Genomic DNA, 12348 nt, shown 5'->3' with positions numbered 1-12348 from the left:
TGAGTATATCCAATCAGCACCAAGTAATCCCCAAGCCCCAGCCAGGAGTTTTTCAGAGCCGTTTTGAGTACCTACTCCGAGGCAGGGACTTGTTTAGCCCCAGTAAAAGTTCCGGAACTCTGTCCTTCGGGGGTGGTTCCTGCGGTGGAGACACGCACCAACGGCCCCAGCCCCGTAAATTTACCCCGAAGTTCCTGCGGTGGAAACGGGCCTATTGTAGGTGGGTGATAAGTGGTGTCGTAAGAAGAAGCTTCTTGGATGAGAGGTGAAATGTCTTTGAGAAACTTATGATTACCATCTTCATGAACACTGCAGGTTGAATACTTTCTTGGACAATTGTTGAAATTGGTCAAAAAGAGAGAGACACCAATGTTTAACTTAATGTGTTGTGCCAATAATGTTGCTATGACAGAGTTTAGAGTCCACAGTGTTAGGATATGTAGGCCTAGTGTTTATATGCAGTTAGGAGCAGGTTACTACAAGACAGTTTTTGAAAAAGATCTTGCAGTTTCACAGCTGTGGGCCTCCAAGGGTTAAACCCATCCAGTCTTTAAAAACCCAAACCAAAAAAAGATGAGTGATTAGCCGACTCAGCTTGATCCCCAAACCATTTCTTCTGAATTAACACTGACAGCTCATCTCACAGAGCCGCAGCCTTCAAGGGGGACAACACACACAATGAATGGAAATGACTGAACCACGCCTCCATCCTGAGACTAAATTAGCATCCAGATTGAGCTGTGCTGTGGTTCGGGAGCTCCGTGGGGACGAGGTGGTCATGCAGAGTGCATGCTGGAAGATATTTTAGTTAGTCTAAAATCAGATCCGTCCAGGCTCTTGGGAAAACTTGAGAATTTCACTCACTATCCAATGATGCCTGTCGCTTCCACAAAAACCTTTTACCCAGAAGACTGTGAGTGCCATGGGCATTTTTTTTCTCCACTCCATTGACTGTTTCATGGAATGAGCAGTGTAGCCGCAAGGGACTACGAGCGAATATCAGTGGGAGTCCCCCCCCCTCCTCCCTGTTTCAGCTCATATATATCTCATGATCTCCTTGCCGTCCTGCTGCCGGCCAAGCTTCAAGTACCAAAGTACTATCTAGAACACACAACTAATGGTTTTTATTTGTATCGCATCAGTAACCTGCGTGACTGTTGCTCAAGAAAAATAAAATATTTGCTTATTCGTCTTCTGTCTGAGACTACATCTCTGAGCCCCACTGCTGCCTCCAGGAAATACACAGCTTCATGTGACAGCTTCATGTCATTCCTTCACCGAGCTGCAGTGGCAGCTGTCTCAAGTCCTTGACAACCCCAACTGGCAGTCGATGCAGAGTGAGGTGAATGAAACAAACACTCATTTTGTATGTTGTTACCCATTGTAGACACTTGTGCATCTCCTGGTCCGACTGTTCGCTTGTGTGAAAATTAAGACTTTACTGTCGGAGCACATCATTTCTGGGCTGAACAGAGGGAGGACACAGATCGATATTCTTTCCACATTAACGCTCTCGTGCACTTAGCTCAAGTACAGCACTTTATCAAACAGGGCCAATTGCATTTCTCCTTAAGCCATTCTATTGTCTACTCATCAAACTGAAAAAGGAACAGTTTTCAACAGAGACGTGATGTTTCCAATGAAAAGTGAAGAGAAAGAAGAATAGAATTAGAATTTTTCAAATTATTTTCAACAACTTTGGTGAGCCCTGCAGCTCAGATTAACGATTGCACTGAGACACCTCCGCTGCACAACATTTGACATTGCTATGAGGTATGTGATACTGTTGCACCTTGGGAGAAGAGTGCTGAGAAAGGTGAGAATAGTTTATAATCCCTGAACCTGATTTACTTTTAATTAAAATGCTCAGTTTGAGATTCACTACTTCCCTCTTTTCTGGGAGCTTGGAATGAAAACAGATATGCAGATTTTTGCAGCTAAAAAACATACTGCTGCACACGACCACAGACACATTACTGAACGGCTTACTGGGCAGAACCACAACCACAGACAGAAAACGACCAGTACAGACACACAATTACCTCAAAGAGGAAAACGACCAGTACAGACACACAATTACCTCAAAGAGGCAAACAATTCCCTCTAATAAGAGACACATAACTAAAGCAAAGAACACAAAACAACCACAAGGAGAAACAAAACAATCAAAAAAGACAGAATTACCCCAAAGAGACACAAAATGACCACAAACAGACACAAAACAAACAAAAAAGATGCACAATGAACACAAAAAACATAAAACGACCACAAAAAGACACAAAGTCACCATAAAGAGACACAAAATGCCCCTGAAGAGACAAAACAACCAAAACTTGACATAAAATGAACACAAAGATAAAATGAGAGACACAAAATGCCTTTAAAGACACACAAAACAACTACAAAGAGAAATAAAAAACCCAAAACATGACATAAAATTAACACAAAATGACCAAAAAAGACACAAAAATACTTAAAAGAGACAAAAAATGCCCTTGAAGAGATACAAAACGACTACAAAGAGACGCAAAACAACCAAAACAGGCCATAAAATTAACACAAAGACACAAAACGACAAAAAAAGATTACAAAATAACCATAAAGGAACACAAAATGCCCTCAAAGACACAAAATGATGACAAAGAGACACAAAACAACCACAAAGAGACACAAAACAAGCAAAGCATGACATAAAATGAACACAAAGACACACAAAAAAGACTACAAAGCACCACAGACACAAAATGCCCTCAGACACAAAACAACCACAAAGAGACACAAAACAACCAAAGCATGACATAAAATGAACACAAAGACAAAATGAGAGACACAAAATGCCTTTAAAGACACACAAAACAACTACAAATAGGAAATACAAAAACCAAAACATGACATAAAATTAACACAAAATGACCAAAAAAGACACAAAAATACTACAAAGAGACGCAAAACAACCAAAACAGGCCATAAAATTAACACAAAGACACAAAACGACAAAAAAAGATTACAAAATAACCATAAAGGAACACAAAATGCCCCCAAAGACACAAAATGACGACAAAGAGACACAAAACAACCACAAAGAGACACAAAACAACCAAAGCATGACATAAAATGAACACAAAGACACACAAAAAAGACTACAAAGCACCACAGAGACACAAAATGCCCTCAAAGACACAAAACAACTACAAAGAGACATATTAACACAACGTAAGGCTGTAGTCAACCAAAGATAATTTTGGTGGACTGAAATTCTACCTACTCTCTCACCAATCGATTGGTCAATGACATCAAAAGATCAGCACATTCTCTCTACATGAACTAAAACACCACGCTGCACTGAGTGAACTCTACCTGGCAGCTTTGTGTGTCCACCAAAGCTGGGGTTTTTTTCCCAGTCACAGAGCTCGATATTAACACTTACTTAACGCCCAGGGCGAGTAAACTGTGCTCAGGCGAGTGGAATGTCTCGAGTGAAAAATAAATGTGATCTCCAGTGTAATATTATCCAAAAATAACCTGCGCACTGTAACTCTCCTCTACCTGAGCTGTGTGAGTCCGTCTCACAACTAAGCATTGAACTGGACTGATGAGCAACATCTGACATACTGGACACTATGGAAGTTAACTCTGGGGTTGATGAGGTCATATACAACAAAAGGTTACTAATGTTTAATACCTCTGAAAGAGACTTATAATTTTTTAGCCCAGAAGCTAACGTTAACCATGCTGCCGCTCCAACAATGGCTCTGGTGTGATTGTATTCCTTTCAGAAGCTTTATACTGCAGCCTTGAATGGCTGTGTCTTTTTGAACCTTGGTAAAATAAATCCATAATGATAAAATCCAACACTGACAGTTGTCTGTGAGTATTCATCCATTTTTCTGATTAGAAATAAGAGCTGAAAATTGTATTACTTCAGGTGAAACGCTGCCCTTGTCACTGTCACCACCTGTCCAATCTCAGTGGAGAAGGGGCAGCACAAATATCACAAAGACCAAGTGTCACAGAGGACAAATACAAGCGCTACATAGCAACTGCCATTTTAGGCTGGGAAAAGAAAGTCTTTGGTGGACGCTCAGCCCTATTAAAGTAACACCAGCGCCAACAAAAAAACTGTCAAAACCACAACACAGTCTGTGTGTCTTGCTCCAATGTAGGAAGAGGTGGTGGGGCCTTCTGCATGTGTGTGCCCAGGTGTCCATTGTCTAATAATCCGCCCATGCACGCTACAGAGGCTCCAAATAGAAGCAACAGGTAATTTTTTTTTTAAAAACTTAACACAGCCGTGGCCCTGCACAGCACGCTGGTGTTTACTGACCCAGCAGATCTTTATGCACCGCAGGAACAATGCAGATTTACCAGCAGTGAGTCCAGCTTTCTCTGCCTGGTTATGATTCAGCACATCCATCATAGAGCAGATTTCCTGCTGCTCCAAGTATCACGCAACCTTTTAGTATTACTTTGGGATCCTAATGAAATTAAGGAATGTACCCCCCATGTCTGTGTTTAATGCAGCACATTCACACAGGATAAATCTGCGTTTTAATCACATTTGCAGACCAGATCCGAGGGATTATCCCTCCGTACGTCTGAAATGTTGCCGGCCTCTGTGCTGAGTAGCTATCTGAGTCCCCCTGAATTTGTAACCAAGATGCTATCAGAGCTCGTGTTCAATAGTAATTTCAGCCCTGACCTCCAAAAATCCACCCAAGGAGGAGGAAAAACTGAGGAATCCTAATAAAAATAAGTGGATAAATAAATAAATACTCCAAATTACTGCAAAGTCAATCCCTGACAAACTAATATCAGACTGCCTCTTTACTCTGCTAAATTAATCTGCAGTAAAACTTTTACTTACACTTTGTTATTACAAACAACAAGAGGACTCCAGGTCAAACTGCTCATGTGCTGCAGCTCAGAGGCTGCCAGTCCCTCGTGCAGACAGGTAATTAAATACAGCTTGAGGTAAATTATATAAAAGGGAATATTGTCCCTTAGCTGCGGTTGTCTTCTCCATCTATATTTCCCTGCAGCCCACCATCTGCTGAAAGTCTGGCTTCCCCAAACAATCACGGTTATCTGTGTTATATTTACTAAGCAATCCTGTACAGAGGATTGAACGATTTTCTTCTCCTCAAAGTAATTCCAAGAAAATAAACTTTTTTTTTGGAGTTTATTGAGGACAAAGGTGTTAAAGTAAGTCGGATGAAATTACTTGCGTGAGCCAACACATTCAGTCTCCGCGTCGTGGATTAAGGCGGCACTGTCTTTCTGTATACTTTGTCTCAGTAGAGTGAAGCACACAAACAAGCAGCCCTGTGGAGTCTGTGCACTCCATATTGCAAACAGAGAAATATGGGGTCAGCATGTGCACGTATGGATCTCAAGTTCAACCACAAGTAAGATGACAAAAAAATTCTGAAGTGCATCCACATCTAAGGTCCAGTTTAAGATTACAGGTCTTAGATTTAGAATTGAGACCACATTAATGCTGAGATATATTCGTGCTGTTGTTCCTTTGCCAGATTTCTACTCTTTTTTCCCTCCCAAGGTTTTTTAATTAATGCATAAAACAAAGTTGGCGGTTCACTCAAAGGGGCCCTGTGGAGTTTTCTTGTAAACAAACAAAAGTTATGTCTACATTCAGTGTTACTCACTAAAATGTATAGTTTGTGTATCCTTGGGCTCCGGGAAATGTGTTTCCCTCATCATAAAACATTTAGAGAGAATATTTTTAAAGGGACAGATCACCCCCCGAATCAAAAATAAATATTTTTCCTATTACCTGTGGCACTATTCATCAGTCTAGAGTGTTTTGGTGTCTGAGATATCAGCTGTAGAGATGTCTGCCTTCTATCCAATATACTGGAACTAGATGGCACTCAGCTTGTGGAGCTCAGAGTGCAACAGAAATCACATTTAAAAACTCAACAGAAATGTCTCTTTATATAAATCATGACCTGCTTACTCAAGATAATCCACAGACCTTGTTGAGAGCAGTTTCATGTTGGAACTATTTTCTTCCTACTGAACTACACCTGCCAACCATATCACTGCGCAGAAGGAAGCGTGCATCTACTCATGGACAAGAAGCTTGTGACAGCTCATGATAGGAACATTAATGGCGTCCTCCTTGGCTGAGGTGCAACAATAAAAAGCTTTAGTACAGGAGTCTGGCTTTGAAGAGTGCGTAGCAGTGCCGGCTGCTGGTCTTTCAAACAGGACAAGCTCACTTTAAGTTTACATCATAAAATGTGTCATATTGTAGCGAGGCAGTAACTTACAAAAGAAACATTTAACTGAAGCCGTTTTTCAGACACACTCATGCCATAGAACCACAGCAAAACACACCTCAGAGATTTCAGAACGGTGAAAATGAGCTATATCACTTGTGGAAATAGGGAACTCCGGACGGCACTCTGTCAGAAGACTCCACTCGCAAATATCCGCACGGGACTGAGCTCAAAATGCGACGATGCCGGTGTGTATTTCCAAAGCGCTGTCAATCACAAAGGGGTTCAGCCTTTTAGTCAATTCCTCCAATCATCATGCATACACCGAGCGTCCTCTCCTACCGCTCCATTAGGTCCCAGGGAAGCTGAGCCTCCCTGGAAGTGATGATTCTGTCACATTTATCCAATGACCGTCTCGCTTTGCTGCATGAAAAAAACCTGCTCAGCGCAGTCTCACAGGAATGCTTGGAGGCTCCACGTCCACCGTGCTGACACGAGAATGTATGACAGGGAGGTCGTGTTTGAAAACTGGTGATAAACAGCTGACGTTTGAACATCAGAGTCATGATGCTAGCTCACATTTAATGCAGTGTAAACTCTTATTTTAATGTAAATTCAATAGTGCATATTTGACCATTTCTTCTATGAAGTTTTAGGGGAAGTTCAGAGCAATCGCCCCTGGTGCATAGGTAAGTTTCACTTTCAGTTTAGCGAAAGAGAGCGTGTTTGGGAAATACTGGGCACACGACTGGAAAAATGAGACTTGGATTATACAGCACGAGTTGTGAGTGAGTTTGTAGACAGATGTTTTCACATAGTTCTGCTGTTGTTTAATGTTCTCCCCAATCAATCAGTAAATCAATATGTTTGCTGCTTTCCAGGGAGGCATGCAAGAACAACATTTTCTTCAGGAAAAGGTAACACACATGGAAAAAAGGACCATTTGATTTGATGAATGCATACACACACATCCAACCTCACAAACAGACCCCTCCCACTGGGTATCAGGGTTGTTCTACGTAGGTAAAGGAGCAGCAGGTGGTGGGATCAATCAGTCAGCCCCCTCTCAGGGTTATGTCATTTCACTTTTTATTTATAGAGTTGAATTTAAAGAAGGAGACAGAAGGGAGTGGGGGTTGAGAGTGAGAGATTTTTTTTGATTATTATTATTTTACTTATTTATTTACTTTTCTTGTTAATTTTTAAAAATGTTTTATTTATTTTTATTTTTGTATTCATTATTTTATATATGTATTTATTTATTTATGTATTCATATATTTATTTATCTATTTTTCTGTATCCTTTATTCCTACGTTCAGTTTGCTTTATCTATCTGCACCTGTGACTCTTCCCCTTTCGCCTGTTCCTCTTGTTCTGACTCATTTCCCCCGTTATTACTAATTAATCAACTCCATCAACAAACACACACACACACACACACACACACACACCAACAAACACACAAAATGCCACTCAACACCATCAGCATACATATACCAACATGCCAATATGCCTGTGTTTGTCTTATGTGTTAATTGTTATTTTACACGTCTTGTCTCCCACATAGTGTCGTCCCTGCCCGTCATGTGTTTCACTTGTTTTGTGCCTTCATCACCTAATTAAAAAAAAAAAAAAAATATGAGGAGTAAAATGAAGTTAGAAAACGCACTTTTGGAGATATACACTGTTTTCTTTTTAATACCTTATATGTAAATGAATTGCTTATGGGGTCTAAAAATCCACTGATCTGAGGAGACTATCAATTCAACTTAATCATGATTATTTATTCATGATAGAGCTTCCTCTTCTTTCTTTTTTTTTTTTAAGCAGACACATTAAGTAAAAACACCGCTGGAATTCAAACAAACTTGTTACAGAGAGGTCAGAGTTCAATCTGTGAGAGCAAATGAAGTCAGGGACGGTCCTCACAAACAGTTATATAATACAGGCGTGTTTTCTGCATGTGTGGCCTGTGGACTCACCAGCAGAGACCTCTGATTTAGGCCGTCCTGAGCCGTGGAGGGTCAGCTGAAGCCGGCTGTTGTGGATCTGCAGCTCCAATCTGCGAGGCTCCGGGCTCAGCTGCACAGAGAGCAGCAGCCCGTCCGGGTTCCACGTCCTGAACTGAAAGCGAACGGAGAAACCCCCCGCGGCAGACGCTGCTGACGGAAGCGACAGAAAGCTGCTGCTGGAGCTCAAAAAGGTGCAGGCCACCAGCTGGGGCTGCGAACACGAGAAGGTCACGTTGCCCTAGAGGACGACAGAACCCAAGGACACAGATTTACACGTATGTTCGGCTACATGTCAGGACAGGCTGGTCTCACGGGAAGTTTACTGTGACATGTCTGGAAATAAATGTCATGCTAAAATGCAAGGGGGAAAAAAGGGAGCAGATGGTTAAACAATCATGAGCAGAGCCCCAACCAAAATAATGAAATGTGACCTTTAACCAGTCAAACTGCATTATTATGGAAATATAAATTCACATTAATGACACAAAGGGGCTGCCACATTTTGTAGTCTATGGTAAGACATGATGATTAAAGGAATACTTTGACATTTAGGGAAATACAGATGGAAACTGGCTCAGATCCAAGGTGATAGAATCAGCCTACGAACACCTCTGAAGGCCTTCACATATCAAAATTATTTATGCAATTTTGCAACAGTTGCAAAACTTGTTCAATAACGTTTTTGATTCTAACAGATTGCAGCGATGCAAACTTGCGAATCTTACTGGGATGTAACTGATGCAGAGCAGTCTGTCTGAGGTAAGTTGTATCGTCTCAGCTACTGTAAGATATTTCATTAAGTTTTATTTTAGCTACTTGCTGAGTAAATCTGAGTTCTCTCTGGTCAACAGTTACACAGTGTATGTCTGGAGCTTGGACTGTGAAAGGTAAGAAAGGATGGAGTGGATCTGTTATGTGCTGCCTTCAGGCGTTTTTGGACCAAACAGTTCTGGGGACTCCCTGATGAAAACAGCCTACTGGGGAGCTCCCCTAAAATTTCAAGAGCTTTCTTTCTGTTTTGCACCATCAATAGGAACACTGCAGTGTCATATTGTAAGTCTGCCAGCAGTTGGTATCGCACCATCACTTTCACGTTGTTGACTCAAAATCTCATTGTATTGCACACTTAGTAGCTAAGTCAAATACTTGGAGGGAATTCAGATGAAAGGTAACTGGCAACCATACCCACATATTTTGGACATACACTCAGTTAAGTTCATTTTGGGAAGAGATTTTTGAGGCACTTAAGAAAATATTTCACCAAAATCTGACAAAAGCTTCAAGGATAGCAATACTGGGTTACACACCAGAGTGCACTGATGGGAGAGCAAAAAAAAAACCTTTTACAAATATTGACTATAGCAGCACTTAATGCATCACAATTAAGTGGTTAGCCCACAGATAACGTACTCCTTGAGACTCCAAAAAGAAATGTTTATTAAAAGGCGCGGCCCTGCTATCACCATACTAACGTGGTGAAGTGATTGAAACCTGCCTACATATCTTACAGTATATAAGTATCTTTATGTCCCCTACCTGACTCACCTCTTGATGCTCATATGTACACTCATGTCACTGTTTGCAAACACACGCAACTCCCCTCCCTGACCTTTACCGTTTTTCTTTTACTTTTTCCCCCAACATTCCTGTTTCCTAATTTAAACTACTCTGGCTACTGTTGCTGCTTCCTGTGTGAGCCGCTTTGCAACCCGCCTCGACCCCAGCTCCTCCTTTTCATGCTATGTCTGACTTATCAATGTCATTTCTGTTTGTCATGGATGCTACTCTGTTCTGTTCCCGGGGGTCTTTGCTTCTGCTCTCCCTGCCTTAGGCTTTCCATGTAGGTGCATGGGAGGGCAGGGAGGTTTGCTCTCTCTGCCTCAGGGTTTCCTCATTTGCACGTGGAAGGGCAGGGAGGTTTGCTCTTTCTGCCTTATGGCTTTCCACATAGGCGCGTGGAAGAGGCTTTCTGTGTAGGCCCGAGGAAAGGTAGAGAGGCCCCAGAACAGAGCCATACCACCAAATATGATCCTACAAATGAAAATAAAGTTTTCTTTGACAAAAGTGTTCCTGACCGAACTAGGTTTGTTGTTTGTTGGTCTGCAGCTTGGCTTGCCCAGGTGACACGCCGTCCACTATCCCCTCCACCTTTGATGACAGCTCACAATCTATGTCATTTTAGAAACCTTGATATGATATGAAACATGGAAATGTAATGTATCTGTGGTTTGCAGAGATGTACAATGCCAACATTTTCCTCTGCCAACTGTAGCTTCCGTCCAGATGTAAGAGTGGCATTGATCTTCTGTTCTAACTCTTGGCAAGACAGTGAAAAAGCTTGTTACTTAAAATGTCAAACTATGTCTTAAAGAGTGTCACAGGGAGCCAACTGAAGTGTCAATAAAATAACTGTCATTTAGCTATTACCTGAAATGTATTAAAGATAATTTTTTCCATGTGGGCCAAATGTTGTCTAAACCCTAAAATGCGCAGAAATGTGAAAAAAGGCTGCATCCGAGATGAATCCATGGCATTTATTTGCTCCAAACCAATATGGCAGAAGAGCCAAGATAAAAAACCCACTTACGTTTACATTTCAGTTTAATTCTGTGCAGTGGAGAGGTTGTGTTAGGAACATTCAAACACAGACTGGTCGTGTCTGGCTAAGGTCAGAGTCCTATTAGTCCCGACGCCTGCAGGGCACCACACAGCAATCACAGCTCTTTGACTCTCAATGTGATTCCCCTCCCATCAACCTCAGGGAGATAGTCCCATTGAAATTCCATTACAGCGCCCATCATGACAGCCTCACTGCTTCTGTTGTCAGTAAAGGCCTTTTAACGCAGCAATCAGACTTTAAAGGCAGAGGGTGTCTCAGATGAGATGTGGCATGTGAATCTTCAGCCGACCTGTCTGATTTGTGGGGGAGGACGACTCTTCAAATGAATCCATTCACACACACTTGGACTTAATGATATGGTAGTTAGGATCACAATGGATGTCATGATTGTTTTTTAACGTTATTCTCTCCCTCAAGTTTCTGACCAGAATGCCGTAAATCTTGAGCAATCAAATATCGTCACAAATCAACTGAGAGAAAAATGTGAAACCTCACAGCAAGAAGGAACAGTCCGTCCACCATTTTGGTTCTGACAGAAATATCTAAGTACCTTCTGGACTGATTGGCAAAATATTTCGTACAGACATTCATGGTCCCCAGGTGACGTAGGTGATCCTCTGACTTTTTCTCCAGCACCACCATTAAAGTGGACATTTGTTGCTCTTAGTAAAGATTCACAACTATTGGATGGATTGCCAGGACGTTTCGAAGCGTACATTCATGGTCCCCAGATGATGTATCCCGATGACTGGTGATCCTCAGACTAATTCTGTAGCGCCATCATGAGGTGCTACACACATTCATGTTCCCCTCAGGATGAACTGTAATAACTTTGATGATTCTGACTTTTACTCTACTGCCATCATAAGGTCAATAATATAATATGTCTTCGGTATACTTTGGTATAAACCTCTCAGGGATTTTGCAGGTTATTTGTATGATATTTATTTATTTATTTTTACTTTTATAATTCAAATTCTTTGATTTATCTATTCAGTCAAATCTGAACAAACGTACATTACGGTTTTTGGAACGTAACATATCCACAGGCACCAGGTAGCTCCACATTCTTAACTTACTATAGAATGATGAAAACTCTGTCTGTCTGTGGGTGTGTCTGTCCCACGTTTTTCTCCTCACTGACTTGGTTAATCCATGTGAAATTTGGCACAGTGGTAGAGGGTCATGGGAGGATGCGAATGAAGCAATATTACATCAATTGGCCAAAGGGGGGCGCTATAGCAACCGATTGAAATTGCAAACTTTGAATTTTGAAAAACACTTAAAATCGATCTCTTCCTAGGAAGTTTGACCGATCTGCATGAAACTCTGTGAACATAATCTAGGGACCAATATCTAAAGTTCCCTCTTGGCAAAAGAGCATTTTTTGCCTATATTTGACAGGACAGTGAAGCATGACAGGAAGGATGGGAGAGAGAGAGAGAGCAAGGAAAAATGCAGCATCAAGGGTTTCAC

At 41.4% G+C, this 12348-nt stretch overlaps 1 protein-coding gene across 1 annotated transcript in view; it reads right to left on the bottom strand.

Moving 5' to 3' along the window:
- The window catches only part of LOC126392901 (contactin-associated protein-like 5), a 179777-nt gene that overhangs the window by 88526 nt on the left and 78903 nt on the right, over positions 1-12348 (bottom strand). The window contains exon 8 of the mRNA XM_050048626.1: positions 8223-8490. Within this exon, the coding sequence (XP_049904583.1) occupies positions 8223-8490 (268 nt within the window). The remainder of the gene's footprint in view (positions 1-8222; positions 8491-12348) is intronic.

This window comes from Epinephelus moara, chromosome 7 (genome assembly GCF_006386435.1).
Source record: "Epinephelus moara isolate mb chromosome 7, YSFRI_EMoa_1.0, whole genome shotgun sequence".
Taxonomy (NCBI): domain Eukaryota; kingdom Metazoa; phylum Chordata; class Actinopteri; order Perciformes; family Serranidae; genus Epinephelus; species Epinephelus moara.
This window is presented reverse-complemented; position numbering and strand designations above follow the sequence as displayed.